Below are 16,218 nucleotides of genomic sequence, written 5' to 3' on the forward strand. Positions count from 1 at the left end.
GCTCCCAGTTCCTGCCTGTCGCCATCCCACCAGCCCTTTGGGATGGAGCTGGGACCAATGTCACCAACCCCTCAGCCGGGATGGTAGGAACGTCCCCGGGCAGTGGTGCGGGAGGTGTTTACCGTGGGGATGAGTGACAAGTTGTTAATTCCCTCCCAGGAGGTTCTTGATGAAGTGTCTGGATGTTTCGACACTGCGGGGAGTTTGCTGCTGGCTGAAAAAAAATCCTTCTCCAGGGCTGAACCAGCTGCTGGCCTTTCCTCTGTCCCGTGTCCCCTGTCCCCTGTCCCCTGCTCTGTCCCTCCTCAGCACCCAAAATCACAGCGAAGCCTCTTCCCCAGCACAGCCCGGGCACGGGGCAGTGGCTGAGCCCATCCCCAAAGCAGACAGGAGATAAGAACCCCAAAAACAGGTCCCCAAAGCCCCCCCTCTCCCCCTTTGCCAAGGCTCCCGGAAAACATCTCATTTTGCAGACCCTGAAAAGAGGGAAAGCTGTGGGGAGGGGAGGGTGGCCCCCAGCATCCCACAAGCCCAGATCTGCTGAGCTGCCCGTGGCACCCCCCCAAACCCCTTCTAGCCCCCCCCGAACCCTTAACCCCCCAAATCCCTCCTAACTCCCCCATTTCTTTCCCAAATTCCCATTGCACCCATTTTTCCATCGCAACCCCCAAAATCCCTCATTCCCCAGATCCCCCCCCGCTTCCCCACGTCTCCCCCTCCTAATCCTCTCTGTGTCCCCCCTAATTCCCTCCCCCAAACCCTCACCCCACAGCATCTCTCCCAAACCTCCTCAGCACCCCCCAGATCCATCCAGCACCCCCCAGAACATGGATGGGAGAGGAGGAAAAGGTGAAAAGGTGCTGGGGGGTGGGGGGATTGGTGACCCCCCCAGCTTTGCTTTGGGGACAAGGGGGCAGCTTGTCGCTGCCACCCCCTCCCCTCCTTCCTTCTTCCAGACAAAGAAAACCCAAGACACAGCGCACCCCCCCCCCAAGCCCGGAACCCTCCCCGGGATGTTCGGGGTCGCCCCCGCAACCCTCAGCGGCTCCGGGGGGAGGGGGGGGACAGCAAGGAGGGGACAGACAGGGACCGAGGGGGGGACAGGGAGGGACAGGGGGGGGACAGGGAAGGACCGAGGGGGGGACAGGAAAGGACCGAGGGGGGGTTGTGTGGCAGGGAACAGGGGGAACAGACAAGGACCGAGAGGGGGACAAGAAAGGACCGAGGGGGGGGGGACGGACAGGCAGGGACAAAGGGGGGGGGCAGGCAGGGACAGGGGGGGGGGACAGGCAGGGACACGGGAGGAGGCGGCTGGCAGGGGTTGTGGGGGAGAGGCAGGGATGGAAGGGGGGGGTACAGGGCAGGAATGGGGAGGGGGTGACAGCGAGCGGCGGGGGGGGGGGGGGACTTGAGGGGGTGAAAGGCAGGAATGGAATGGAGGGATGGGAGAGAAACAGGCGGGGGGGGGGGGGCCGGGAGGGGCTGAGGGGAAGCAGGCGATGGTCGGGGATAGGGGGGGGCGGGGGGGGAGGCGAAGACCGTCGAGGGAGAGAAAAATGTGTCGGGGTGGGGGGAGGCAGGGATGGAAGGGGGAGGAAGGTAGAAGGGGGGCAGATAGAGGGGGGGCGGGTAGCAGGCAGGGGAGGGGGCAGGGCCAGCCCCAGCCCCACGTGGCTCGGGGACACAGCGGGTTTATAAACCCGCACCGGCGGGCGGGCGGGTGCTGGAGCAGGCGGCGGCGGTAGGAGCGGGATTCGAACCCGCGGACCTTGGATGAGCCCCGGGCGGGCCGGGCCGGGCCGGGCCGGGCCATGGAGCTGCCGACAGCGGGCGGAACCGGCTGGGACAACGCGAGCGTCTGGGACCCCCTGCCCGGTCCGGAGGGCAACCAGACCGGGCTGCAGCGGGCCAAGGGTGTCAGCTCCGTCCTCATCGCCATCGTCATCACCGCCCTCTACTCCGTGGTGTGCGTGGTGGGGCTGCTGGGCAACCTCCTGGTGATGTACGGGATCGTCAGGTGGGAGAGAGACCCCCGGGATGGGGGGGGAGAGGGGGGAGTGTGCACCGGGAGGGGTGCAGTGGGGTGGGTGCAGTGGGGAGGGGGTGCATCAAGGGGGTGCATCGGGGGGGGTGCGGTGGGAAGAGGGTGCAGTGGGGAGAGGGTGAATTGGGGAGGGGGTGCACTGGGTGTGGGGGGTCCATTGGGGAGGGGATGCACTGGGGGTGTGCACTGGGGAGGGGGTGCAGTGGGTGGGGGGTTGCACAGGGGAGGGGGTGCAGAGGTGTGCACCAGGGGGGTGTGAATCACACAGGAGGTGTCGGGCAGAGCCCGTGTGTTCTGGGGCTGGGTGTGCACCTCGTGCAAGGTGTGACACGGCAAGAGAACGAGTGTGCTCCACGAGTGGGTGTGCAGCGGGTGTGAGTGTGCACCAGGGGTGAGTGTGACAGCACCAGGGGTGAGATCCCAGCAGAGGAAAAAGCAAAAACTGAGTGTGCCCCGGGGGGCACAAAGTTGGTGTCTGGGGGGGTTACTCTGAGCCCCAGGACTCTGTGTGTGCCCCCGGGCCCTGCCAGTGGGGAGGAGCAGGGTTGGGCACCTCTGGTCCAGGCACAGCAAGAGGCTTTGGGGTTGGTCGTTTCCAGCACACCAATGTCACCATGAAAAGCTGCCCAGATGGCAGGGAGACCCCCGAGACCCCACAGCTGGGGGCCAGCAGCTGGTGGGTTTCTACAGGTTCATTCCTCCTCCTCCATCCCTGGGCCCCCCAGGAGCACAGAGAGCAAATTCCTACCCAGTCCCCTCCAAAACCCCTCAGCCAACCCAGCCCTTGTAGCTTGATTGAAGCCAAATCCCCTAAATCCCCATTTTTAACCATTTCTGTTCACCCCTGCCCAACACCCCCAGTCCACAGTGATCTTTACAGGAGGTCACAGCCTCGTGCTGCCTGCGCAGGAAAGAAATCTGGTGACTCATGGGGGGGGGAGGAAGGAAACCAGCCTGAAACGTGCCCATCAACCACACCATCACCCTCATGTCTTGCTGCCCATCACCCTCGTGCCTGGCCACCCATCACCCTCATCTCTGGCAGCTCATCCCCCTCGTGTCTTGCTGCCCATCACCCTCATATCTGGTTGCCCATCACCCTTGTTCCTGGCCACCCACCACCCTCCTATCTGGTTGCCCATCACCCTTGTATCTGGCCACCCATCACCCTTGTATCTGGCCACCCACCACCCTCCTATCTGGTTGCCCATCACCCTTGTTCCTGGCCACCACCACCCTCCTATCTGGTTGCCCATCACCTTTGTGCCTGGCCACCCACCACCCTCCTATCTGGTTGCCCATCACCCTTGTTCCTGGCCACCCACCACCCTCCTATCTGGTTGCCCATCACCCTTCTGGGGATGCTGCAGGTGGGTTCAGCCCAAAGATGCTCGGGTTCAAGTTGCCACTTTTGTTAATTAATTAGAGTGGACCTTAATGAGCTGGGGGCTGTGGAAGGTGCTCTGAGCAATGGGGATTTGCTCTCAGGGAGGCTTCAAGCTGCTGCTGGAGAAATCACAGCAGGGTCCCCATTGCAAAAGGGACCTCTGGAGATCATCAGTCCCAGCCCCTCGTCCATCCTGGCAGATGACATCTTCCTCCTCCTCCTCCTCCTCTTTCAAACTCTCTCCTCCAGGAGCAGAACCAGCTGGAGGGGCTCTAATGATCCCCCATCCCTCACTGTGACACCCTCCACGCTGCACAAATTCCCTTCAGTTGTTTCTGCAGTCCAGGGCTGAAGTTTTCTTTTTTTTTTTTTTTTGGAGGCTGCTTCAAGCTGATGAAAAATCCCACCCCAACCCAGGCAGGGCAGGGGGGGGCACCCACCCCCCACCCCCCATCTGCACACCCCCTGGGGTGGTTACAAATACACAGCAGAGCTCCTCAAGGGGCAGGGAGACAGAGGTGAGGTGGTGGGTGGCCAGGCACGAGGGTGATGGGTGGCCAGATAGGAGGGTGATGGGCAGCAAGACACGAGGGTGATGGGTGACCAGATACAAGGGTGATGGTGGGGCTTGGGCATAGGAGAGGGGGGACCCTGGTGCATGGGGGGGGGGGAAACACAAGTTCTTGGTTGCAGGATGAGAAGGGCACAGCTTGTAGAGGAAGCCACGGGGTGATGGGGTCCGTGGAATAAATCAGGTTGAGGGGGTTGAGTAAAATCCCCATGGAGTCCATGGGGTGATGGGGTCTGTGGAATAAATCAGGTTTTGGGGTTTGAGTAGCTCCAGCTCAGGTGGTTGGTGCTCTGCTGGAGAGCAGCTTGGTGCAGGGTGCTCATCCCATTTCCCTTCCCTTTCTCCTTTTCTCCATCTCAGCAGGGTCAGGAGGAGATGGTGGTGGGGGGAGAGCCCCCGGGTGGTGCTGTCAGTAGAGTTGGGAGATGAAGGATGCAAAAAAAATCCCATTTCTCCCTGGGAGGAAATATCAGCTGGGACCAGCACCCAGCTCCACCAGCCTTCCCTCCTCCTTCTCCTTGGCTGCAAATGGCAGCCTCTTGCCCAAGGGTGGAAACATTTCAGCTGAACTGGGTTTTGTTTCAAAGAACTGCATATAAAAATGTCATTTTTTTTTTTTTTTCCTTGAAAAGCCCTTTTCTGTTCCTCCTGCACTGTTATTTTTTTCCAAAGCTCTTGGCCGAACGCATCTCTTCGGGATGAGGATTTCTCTTATTGTCAGGTTTTGCCTCATCTAGTTAAAAAAAAAAAAAAATTAAAAAAGAAATAGTCATTTCGGGTAGATTCACACTTCTTTGATCTCTGCTTTTTGAGGAAAGTGGAAAAAAAAATAAATGAGTTATTCAGGCTGTGCTCTGCCAGGCGTGCTCAGCTCTGCTGGGTAAGCACTTCCCCAACCTCTGCCAGATGTGCCAGGGCTGGGGGGGGGCTGGGCTGTAGCCCCCTCCTTGGGCATCATGGGGGGGTCCTGGGGAGGGGGAAGCAGCAGTGCTGGAGGTGAGTGGGGTGGTGGAGGTGATGGGGCTGATGGTGGAGATGATGGGGATCATTAAGCTGATGGGAATGATGATGGAAATGATGGGAATGATGATGGAGATGATGGGAATGATGATGGAGATGATGGGGTGGCCAGGACTATGGGGGTGATGGGGATGAATGGGATGATGGGGATGAGTGGGATGATGGGGATGAGTGGGATGGAGATGATTTGGGTGATGGGGATGACTCAGTTGATGCTTTGGAGCTGGGGTTTCAGGGCAGGGCATTCAGCCCCTTCCAGCAGCAACCTTGAGCTCCAACCCATCACACAGGATGGAGGGATCCAGCGTGGTGACCCCCCCATTCCCCTCCCCCTTGGCCTTCTGAGCTGCAAACCAAGCCCCTGCTCCAGGGAAGAGGTTTATCCATCCCCCCCCAGCAGAGCAAAGCATCTGCTTCTGCTGCTGGAGCTCCTCAGGCTCCCCAAACCACCCCAGTGAAGCCATTGCCTTGATGAGGAAGTTCCATACCTGAAAGCAACAAGTTGGTGGATACCCCACCCACCCCAGCACCCACCCCAGCACCCACCCCAACACCCACCCCAGCACCCACCCTAACATCCACCCCAGCTCCCACCCCAGCTTCCACCCCAGCTCCCACCCCAGCTCCCACCCTAACACCCACCCTAACACCCACCCCAACACCCACCCCAACACCCACCCCAACACCCACCCAACACCCACCCTAACACCCACCCTAACACCCACCCTAACACCCACCCTAACACCCACCCAACACCCACCCTAACACCCACCCTAACACCCACCCCAACACCCACCCCAACACCCACCCTAACACCCACCCTAACACCCACCCCAACACCCACCCAACACCCACCCCAACACCCACCCCAACACCCACCCAACACCCACCCTAACACCCACCCTAACACCCACCCTAACACCCACCCAACACCCACCCTAACACCCACCCTAACACCCACCCCAACACCCACCCAACACCCACCCTAACATCCACCCTAACACCCACCCTAACACCCACCCCAACACCCACCCCAACACCCACCCCAGCTCCCACCCAACACCCACCCAACACCCACCCCAACACCCACCCAACACCCACCCTAACACCCACCCTAACACCCACCCTAACACCCACCCTAACACCCACCCCAGCACCCACCCAACACCCACCCCAGCACCCACCCAACACCCACCCTAACACCCATCTCAGCACCCACCCCAGCTCCCACCCCAGCACCCACTCCAGCACCCTTATCCCTTCAGGATGGGTCTCACCACTCAGGACCAGGTGTTTCTCTTACCCCTGGGGTGACAAGGACCAGAACCCATGTGCCAGATCAGGGCAAGGGACACCATGGAGCCACCGTGCTGTAGCCAAGGCTGCCTCAAAAGCTCCGGAGCTCCAGCCTGAATAATTGGGCAGCTCCCAGCTGGTTTCTGGGGATAATCAATCCCATTTCTGCAAGTAAACCCACCAGGGAGGCAAGGTGGATAATCAGGAGTTATCGGGTGGAAAATCAGCTAAAGGAGGTTTGGGGGAGGTAGAGGAACTTGTGCAGCTGGGTCAGGGCGATGGAAGAAATTGATTTAATTGGAGGAGTGACTTCCCCAAAAACTTCTCTAGATTTGCTTTGATGAGAAGCAGCCACATGAGTGTCACCCCCCTGGTCAGGGAAGGGATAATGGCTTTGGTGGGGTCCATGCCATGCTCTGCAGAACCTGGGTAAGGTCCCCTGCTCAGGTATTTGGGCTCCAACCCAGGGATATTTCCTCCACCTTCTCCCTGGTCCATCAGGGAAGGTGCTGAGCCTTCATCAACCTCATCAACCTCCTTGTCCTGATGAGGTGGCCTGGAGTAAACACCCACCACAGCGTCACTCATGTTGGCCTGGCCCTTCGTTCTCCCTCCTAAGCTCCTGACACATTCTTCCTTCTCTCTGAGGCAAAGCAGAACTGGGTGCTGCAGAACGGGACCTCAAGAGCAGGCACCAAGTGGTGGCACCCGGTGGGTGCTTGGAGAGCCAGGCCACGTCCTCTCCTCCCCACATCACACACACACCCCAAGATTTGGGCAGGATAAGGCAGCCCTGACCACCTACCTGTCTGGAAAAGCTCCCTTCTCTCCCCCCATCCCCCAGGTACACCAAGATGAAGACAGCCACCAACATCTACATCTTCAACCTGGCCCTGGCAGACGCCGTGGCCACCAGCACGCTGCCCTTCCAGAGTGCCAAGTACCTGATGGAGACCTGGCCTTTTGGGGAGCTGCTCTGCAAAATCATCCTCTCCATTGACTACTACAACATGTTCACCAGCATCTTCACCCTCACCATGATGAGCGTTGACCGCTACGTCGCCGTCTGCCACCCCGTGAGAGCCCTGGAGTTCCGCACGCCCGCCAAGGCCAAGCTGATCAACGTCTGCATCTGGGTGCTCTCCTCCCTCATCGGGGTGCCCATCATGATCATGGCAGTCACCAAGTCAAAAGGCAAGTGGGAAGGGTCCCCTCCTCTCCCATCTCCCATCTCCCATCTCCCATCTCCCATCTCCCATCTCCCATCTCCCATCAGCACTGACGAGGCCACACCTCGAGTCCTGTGTCCAGTTCTGGGCCCCTCAGCTCAGGAAGGAGATTGAGGTGCTGGAGCAGGTCCAGAGAAGAGCAAGGAGGCTGGGAAGGGATCCAGCACAAGTCCTGTGAGGAAGGGCTGAGGGAGCTGGGGGTGTTGAGGCTGGAGAAGAGGAGGCTCAGGGGAGACCTCATCACTCTCTCCAACTCCCTGAAAGGAGGTTGGAGCCAGGGGGGGGTTGGGCTCTTTTCCCAGGCAACTCTCAGCAAGACAAGAGGGCACAAGAGGTCTCAAGTTGTGCCAGGGGAGGTTTAGGTTGGACATTAGAAAGAATTTCTTTAGGGAGAGGGTGCTCAGGCATTGGAATGGGCTGCCCAGGGAAGGGGTGGATTCTCCATCCCTGGAGATATTTCAAAAGAGCCTGGATGTGGCACTCAGTGCCATGGGCTGGGAACCACAGGGGGAGTGGAGCAAGGGTTGGACTTGATGAGCTCTGAGGTCCCTTCCAACCCAGCCCATTCTAGGATTCTAGGATTCTATCTCCCATCTCTCCCTCCAGCCTCTTGGTCCCGCAGAGCTCAGTGATGGGGAAGGCACCAGTGTTGGCTTCCATCTGGGCTGCAGGGGTTAGAAACCATCCCAAGGATTTGTCTTTCCCATCTCCAGTCCGACTGGTGCTTCTTCCCAGCTCCTGAGGTGGAAGTCAGGTGCCTAAAACCACCCCCAAAGGGATTGCAAAGCCCTCAGCCACCCCGTGCTAAGATCTGCAGCTGCTCTGTGGGGTCACCACACAGGAAAGCTCAGGAGGAAGAGGCAGGTTCAGAATCCCAGAATCCCAGACTGGTTTGGGTTGGAAGGGACCTTAAATACCATCCAGTCCCACCTTACACCACAGGCAGGGACACCTCCCCCCAGCCCAGGTTGCTCTAAGCCCCTTCCAACCTGAGCTGAGCCACTTGCAGTGTTTCAGTGGGAGGTGACACGGGGAGAGGGGTTGGGAGGAGGTGACACAGGGAGAGGGGCTGGGAGGAGGTGACACAGGGAGAGGGGTTGGGAGGAGGTGACACAGGGAGAGGGGCTGGGAGGAGGTGGCCCAGGAGGCTCTGCAGTCCTCTCAGCACCCTAAGGGCAGGGGATTGGTGGCCCAAAGCTCTGCAAAGCCCTGGCAGGTGGGCATCCATCTCCTGATGTTTTTAACCCCCCCAGCCATGCCGAGGAGGCGGTGTCCAGAGCAGAGCCCCCACCTCTGATCCCCCCTTCTCTCTCTCTCCCACAGACGGGGTGGTCCTGTGCACTCTCCAGTTTCCTGACCCTCCCATCTACTGGGACACGGTGACCAAGGTCTGCGTCTTCATCTTTGCCTTCATGGTCCCCATCTTGGTCATCACCATCTGCTACGGGCTGATGATCCTGCGCCTCAAGAGCGTTCGGCTCCTCTCGGGCTCCAAGGAGAAGGATCGGAACCTGCGGCGCATCACCCGGATGGTGCTGGTGGTGGTGGCAGCCTTCATCATCTGCTGGACCCCCATCCACATCTTCGTCATGGTCTGGACCCTGGTGGACATAGACAAGAAGAACCCTTACGTGGTGGCCAGCCTGCACTTCTGCATCGCCTTGGGTTACACCAACAGCAGCCTCAACCCCGTCCTTTACGCTTTCCTGGATGAAAACTTCAAGAGGTGTTTCCGAGAGTTCTGCCTCCCCCTGCGAGCCCGAAGGGACCAAACCGGCTTCTCCCGTGCCAGGAACACCGTGAGGGAAGGTGTCTCCACCTGCACCCCCTCGGAAGCCCCCAATAACCCGGCATGACTAGAGGTGGGCAGCCTCCAGAGGGGCTGCCGGGGCCAGGCAGGGGACGACCCGCGCTCAGAGGTGACCCAGGTGACCACCACGGAGCTCTAGTGGGGTGGGGGCTGCTCACTAAACCCCTCCTGGGTTTCATCCAGCCTGACAATGAGTGACTTGCCAATGATTTTTGGCATCCTGGAGAAGGCAAGATGGGGGATGGGGACTCACCAAGCAATGGGAGAGGACTGAGGTAAGAGGCAGCCTGGGCAGAGCTGCTCTGGTGCTGCTCCCCACTGCTGCCATCCCCTAACAGCTGCTGATGGAGCCAAATCCCAGGACATCCCCTAAAACAGCTGCTGATGGAGCCAAATTCCAGGACATCCCCTAAAACAGCTGCTGATGGAGCCAAATCCCAGGACATCCCCTAAAACAGCTGCTGATGGAGCCAAATCCCAGGACAGCCCCTAAAACGGCTGCTGATGGAGCCAAATTCCAGGACATCCTCTAAAACTGCTGCTGATGGAGCCAAATCCCAGGACACCATGATGGCCACGACCACCTCCTTCTCCTCCTGCACGGATGGCACCAAGAGGAGAAGCAGGGGAGGACTCTGCTGGATGGTGATGCCACATCATGGGGCTTCCCTCCATCCCCCTCTGAGCCATCTCCAAAAAACCATCCAGAGACAGAAGAAACCGACTCAGCTTTAGAGACGAAGAGCTCCAGATCTGTCGTCAAAAATCCCACTGGAGACTTTCAAACGAGGATCACCCCCCTGGAGGACAATTTTCTGCTGTTAATGTCACTGCTGTATTAATTAGAGAGCTCAGCCTGCAGCCAGGGCAGCCCGAGACACAGAGGTGACACTGGGGATGGGGACACAGCCAAGGGATGGGTGTGGGGACAGAGCAGGACACGTCCTCAGCTCACTCCATGTCCAGTTCCCTCAGCACCCATCAGGGGGAAGGAGCTGCTCCTCACCCCTCTGCCTCCAAAGACATCAAGCCCAGCAAAGATCTCATTGCAGGAGCATCCTGTGGGGTTTCTGGTGGTGCTAATGTCATTAGGATGGACTTACAAGGCTGGACTAATGAGGAGGGACCTAACGAGCTGCATGGCCAGGGCTCTCCTCCCCTCTCACCAGGTGAAGGATGAGCAGCAGCACTGCCCAGACTGCCCTTAGCAAAGCCAAAAAAGGAGAGGATGGAGGGGTTTGGGGTTTTTTTTTCAATAGAAGGTGGGGATTGCTGCTCTGAGCCCAGGAACTTCATCCCTGCACTGAGCTGGGCTCCAGCTGGGGTGACAGAGAAACACCCCCCACATCTCTGTCCTAAGGACCCCCAGCCTGCAAGAGGCTGAGATTTCATAAAATCATCCAATCCCAGACTGGTTTGGGTGTGAGGGGACCTTAAAGCTCCCCCAGTGCCATGGGCAGGGACCCCTCCCCCAGCCCAGGGTGCTCCAAGCCCCATCCAACCTTGGACACTACCAGGGATGGGGCAGCCACAGCTTCTGGGGGAACCTGGGGCTCAGCACCCTCACCCCAAAGAATTTCTCCCTCATGTCCAACCTCAATCCCCCCTCTGCCATTTAAAGCCATCACTCCATCATCCCATCACTCCAGACCCTTAGGAACCCCCTTATTATGGGGTTTCATGCTCAGCACCCATCCAGATGGAGCAGTTGTCCCTTTGCCAAGCTCCAAGGCATCCTGGACACCTCAGGGGGACCTCAGGACCACTTTATCAGCTGCTAAAACAGTGACTGAGGGGTTCTCCCCCCTTCTGCTCCCCAAATCACCCCTCCAGCCCCATAGTGGCTGCCACGACTCTGCCTTCCACTCCCCTTCCCACCACGATGGTTGCAGCCAGGAGGTCAAACAGTCTGATGAAGAGGAGGAGGAGGAGGAGGCTGGGAGGAAGCCATCTGTAATGGCATTTTATGGACAAATTGCTGCAGCTGGAGGAAGCAGGGGGGGCTCCTGGGCTGGCTGCAGAGTCTGGATTATGTCTCTGTTTTATTCCAGTTGCATCAATTCATCCTAATGAAGGTCGTTACCTCCTCCTTCCCAGCCCTACCTTTCTCCAGAGCCTGTGGAAATCACAGGTTTCCCCTTAGGAAGGCAGGGACAGCCCAAACCAATTTCTCTTTCTTTCAGAAGGACCAAACCAGGGGGAAATTGGTCACTGGGATCTCAGATCCATTTCTGCCAAAGTGCCCCCAGAGATCTTCCTCATCTCACCTTGAGCAAAAGCCTGGGTGTTGTTTCAGCCTCCAGACAGCTCCAGGATTCCATCCCTGCTTGGAAAGGGAATTCTGAGGAGTCCTGGACCTCCAGCAGAGCCACACTTGGTCCCCTCACCCCCTGCCATGGCCAGTGTGGAGTTTTGGGTGATGGAGGATGAGGAGGATCAGCTCTGGAGCAGGAGGTGTGGGGGAAACCCCCCAGTGGTCCCAAAGCTCCATGAGAAGGGAGCCTGCGTGTCCAGAAGGAGTTGGAGAAAATCCTTGAGCTCTCCCATTCCACCCAACCTGGGGGACAAAGCCCTCTGAGGGGTGGGAAAGGCTCTTGGTTTGCAGCTGGTGAGATCCTGGTTAGGCTGGGATGGCCTGGAATCAGAATCCTTTGGGATGGAGAAGACCTTTGAGATCATCACTCCAACCAAAGCCACCCCTAAACCACGTCCCCAGGATGTCCCCAGGATGTCCCCAGGATGTCCCCAGGATGTCCCCAGCCTATTTTGGGTCTCACTCTTCAGCATGAAGCTGAGTTCCAGCTGAATAGCTCAGTGTGGGGGACAGCCCCCAAAATGTGATAACCCCAAATCACCCCCCCCTCCCCTCTAAGCTCCACCACCCCAATTCCCAACCCCCCAGGCCCTTAACTCCTGCTGGCAGAGGTGCCTGCAGTGGCTGGCAAGGGGTTAAAAGGCTTCAAATCATTATTTTTTAAACACCAGGCACAGGGCAGAGCAAGGCTTTTCTTAGCTCAGGTTTTGCTGAATAAGAAGAAAAAAAGAAAAAAAGAAGATTCCCCAGGGAAAGGCTTGGGGGGGGGGGAGAGGTGTGGGGGGGAGATGCTGATGGCAAATGCTGCAGCAGAGGTGACAGAGACCTGGAGCATCACTCACCTCCAGCAGCAGCCCAGGAGCTGCTCCCTGCATGGCACCCACCCAAAAATCAGCTCCAGACCCCCCTGGGTGGGGCTGGGACACCAAAAGGGTTGGATCCTGACCCAGGGGGAAATGCTTGGACTCGCTGATGCTGATGGGTCCCTTCCACCTCGGCAGATTGGGTGATTCTGTGATTTTTATTTTATTTTTTTTCTCTGCAGAGCTGTGCTGCAGCTGGGATGCTCCTGGGACACTCTCTGTGTGCTTGTGTCTGTCTGTCTGTGGCTCTGCCTGTCGCTGGGTGACACTGAGGTGGCCCCAGGTCACCCTGTCCCATCCCCTCAGCTCCCTGCTCCTCCTCCCCTAATCCACCAGGACCTCACCAGCTTCTCCAGCCAACATTCCCAGCATTTTTCCTGGCGGTTTGTGAGGCTTTCGGTGGCATTTCTGCTTTCTAAAAAAAAAAAAAAAAATAAAAGAATTAAATCGAATAAAAGAAGTTGAGCACCAGTTTCCATCTCTCCTTTGACTGCAAACAAGCAGGGTCCTGCTCAGGGGGAGGATTTGGGGGCTGGTGGGGGAAGAACTCCTTGAAAGTCAAGTTTTAAAGGCAAAAAAAAAAAAAATAAAAAATAAAATCCACCTTGATCCCCCTCAGTCTCTTCAGCCCAGGTTATTTTGCAAGCCCTGGTAGCCAGAAGCCTCAGCGGTGTCCCCAGGGTGTCCCCTCTGCTCCAGGTTATCAAGAGCTTTAATTTTAGAGGAGTTTTGATGTCAATGGCCCAGCAGCTCCAACTCCAGCCCAAATTACTTTTCTAATTTAAATGCAAATGAGGAGTTAGCGAAAAGTGACGAAGAGAAGGGCGAAGGAGCCTGGGACTCCTCTGCTGCTTCGTGAAGGGGATTTATCAGCCCTGCCCTCCCGGTTTTGGGGGTGCAAAGAAGCCAAGAGCAGGAGCTGGGGGTGAGCAGCAAATTTCCAGGCTGGGGGGGCTCAAAACGGGGGAATCGCTGCTCCCCCCCCCTCTCCAACCCCCTCTCCAGCCTGGGAATCCAGAGCCAAGCCCCAAATCCAGGGATTTCCCAGCCCAGCGCAGCACCTGGGAGCTGGGAGCTGCTTCCTTGCACCCCGATACCACGTTTGCTTCTGCAGAAAAGATCTTTTTTCTCCCCGTTTTAAATAAATCCACCAAATCCTGAAGCTTCCTGGCTCAGGCTTTACTCTCACTCGTGTTTCTGTGTCTCTGCCGCAGGTTTCGGCGGACTTTGGAATCGCTTCCTTATGGGAACCAAGAAATTACCTGGTTGGTTTTTTGGGGTTTTTTGGCTGGGGAGGACTCAGGTGACGTCTCCACCCTCCTTGCTCTGGAGCTGCCTGGGCTGGATTCAAAGCTCTCAGCCCTGCCAGGACACTTCAGCATTTAGAGAGTGGTGAATAATTACTGGGGCTCTTTTTTTTCTTTTTTCTTTTTTTTCTTTTTTTCTTTCTCTTTTTTTTTCTTTTTTTTCTTTCTCTTTTTTTTCTCTTTTTTTTTTTTTTTTTTTTTTTTTTTTACTTTCTTTTTTCTTTCTCTTTTTTTCATTCTTTTTTACTTTCTTTTTTCTTTCTCTTTTTTTCATTTTTTTTCTTTTTTACTTTTTTCTCTTTTTTAATTTTTTTTCTTTTTTTTTCATTTTTGTCCTCTTTTTTTCTCTTTTTTTCATTCTTTTTTCTTTCTCTTTTTTCATTCTTTTTTTTCTTTCTCTTTTTCATTTTTTAATTTTTTTCTCTTTTTTCATTCTTTTTTTTTCCTTTCTTTTTTACTTTCTTTTTTCTTTCTCTTTTTTCATTCTTTTTTCCTTTTTCTTTCTTTTTTCTTTTTTCTTTTTTTTCTTTCTTTTTTTCTCTTTTTTCATTTTTTTCTTTTTTTCTTTCTTTTTTCATTTTTTTCTTTTTCCTTTCTTTTTTATTTTTTTTTCTCTTTTTTTCTTTTTTTTCATTCTTTTTTTTCCCTCTTTTCCTTTCTTTTTTCTTTTTTTTTCTTTATTTCTTTTTTCCCATTTTTTTCTTCCTTTTTTTTTCATTCTTTATCTTTTTTTCCTTTTTTCTTTCATACTTAGAAGTTCTGCTGAACTTGTGCTATTTTATTCCCCATGGATACAGAGCTGGGAGGAACCTGGGGGTGGTTGGTGCCTCTTTCCTTGCAGAGCTCCAGTTCCCCAGGGATGTTCTGAGCTGGGGGACAAATTTTCTCTGGTTTGGGACAGTTAAAGGAGCTCAAGCAGAATTCAGCACTTTGGGGAAGAGACAAAGAGCTCCACACAGCACGATTCCCACCCAATTCCCATCCCCAAGAGACCCAACACGGCTCCTCCCCCAGGAACCCAGTGCCCAGCCCCAGTTATACTGGGATATACTGGCCGGGGCTTAACGAGAAGACTGCAATGACCAAACTCTCTCCTTGGCTTGCAGCCCCCTCATTAACAACCCTGCTGTTAATTAGCAGCTCCCAAAGCCCAGGGGGAACCACACAGACACCTGGAATTAAAACTCCTTTCCCCTTCAAGGCAGGAAAAGGACCAGAAATCAACCCAGTTTCCCCCAAACCCTTTTGAAGATGCAATTCCTTCCTGGCAGATCCTGCAGGTAGATTATTTTTGCATCCCAAAAAGCAATATATTATATAAAAAAAGGTGGGGGGGGGAAAGAAAAAAAAAACAAACCCCTACCCACTGCTCAAACAACAAACTGCTTCGATTTGGGAACCAGAAGAGCCTCACAACCCCACAACTCATCCTCTGGGGTTGCTGAAAGCCCCAAATCCCACCTTCCAGCTCTTGGCTGTCAATTAAAAGCCTTTTTCCACCCTTGGAATGGAGGGAGCCCAGGAGTGCACCCCCTAAACCCCCCCCCAAAAAAAACCCAAACCCAAACCCTCCCACACAACCCAAATTCCTCCTCCTCCTCCTCCTCCCCCGACGCCTCCTCCTCTCTCTGCTGACGCCAAACATTTCCCTCTCCTCAATTATCCTGTTTTCCCTTTTCCCTCCCCCTTCTTCCCCCTCCTGCGGGGGCTCCTCCATCCCCCAGCAGCTCCTCACTCCGGTGTCACTCCGGTGTCACTCCGCTTCCCAACCCCACTGATTCATCACCTCCGAGTATTTTAAACCCTTTTGTTCTCCTCCCATCACTTCCCTCTCCTCCTCCTCCCAATCTCCTTTCCTGACGACACCAAAGAATTCCTCATTCTCCAGGAGGATGTTTTCCCTTTCTCCAGGAGCAGGAACAGACCCAGGAGCCCCTTCAGGCTGGTTGGGAACCATCCCATCCCAATCCAATCCCAATCCCATCCCAATCCAATCCCAATCCCATCCCAATCCCATCCCAATCCCATCCCAATTCAATCCCAATCCCATCCCAATCCCATCCCAATCCCATCCCAATTCAATCCCAATCCCATCCCAATCCAATCCCAATCCAATCCCAATCCCATCCCAATCCCATCCCAATTCAATCCCAATCCCATCCCAATCCAATCCCAATCCCATCCCAATCCCATCCCAATCCCATCCCAATCCAATCCCAATCCCATCCCAATCCCATCCCAATCCCATCCCAATTCAATCCCAATTCAATCCCAATCCCATCCCACTTGAGAAGGGGCTGGGATTTTACTGCCCAGCTGCAGATGAGGGACCAGCAGGACAGTGCCACCAATTTGGTGACACCCAGACCTCTGACAG

At 55.7% G+C, this 16,218-nt stretch overlaps 1 protein-coding gene across 1 annotated transcript; it reads left to right on the plus strand.

Moving 5' to 3' along the window:
* Positions 1 to 1,737: 1,737 nt before the first annotated feature.
* Positions 1,738 to 9,716, plus strand: OPRD1 (opioid receptor delta 1). The gene is made up of 3 exons (XM_071767854.1): positions 1,738 to 2,017; positions 7,163 to 7,512; positions 8,871 to 9,716. Exons 1-3 carry the CDS (start codon positions 1,812 to 1,814, stop codon positions 9,401 to 9,403), a joined length of 1,089 nt encoding a protein of 362 aa, XP_071623955.1. The 5' UTR covers positions 1,738 to 1,811; the 3' UTR covers positions 9,404 to 9,716.
* Positions 9,717 to 16,218: the final 6,502 nt, after the last annotated feature.

The sequence above is a fragment of the Heliangelus exortis genome, chromosome 24 (assembly GCF_036169615.1).
Source record: "Heliangelus exortis chromosome 24, bHelExo1.hap1, whole genome shotgun sequence".
NCBI classification, from domain to species: domain Eukaryota; kingdom Metazoa; phylum Chordata; class Aves; order Apodiformes; family Trochilidae; genus Heliangelus; species Heliangelus exortis.

Excerpts from the sequence above, each read along its gene's own strand:
- OPRD1 (XM_071767854.1), top strand. The coding sequence starts at position 1,812 with ATGGAGCTGCCGACAGCGGGCGGAACCGGCTGGGACAACGCGAGCGTC. Across the intron at positions 2,018-7,162 it reads GTGATGTACGGGATCGTCAG|GTACACCAAGATGAAGACAG; the intron begins GTGGGAGAGAGA and ends CCCATCCCCCAG. Across the intron at positions 7,513-8,870 it reads GGCAGTCACCAAGTCAAAAG|ACGGGGTGGTCCTGTGCACT; the intron begins GCAAGTGGGAAG and ends TCTCTCCCACAG.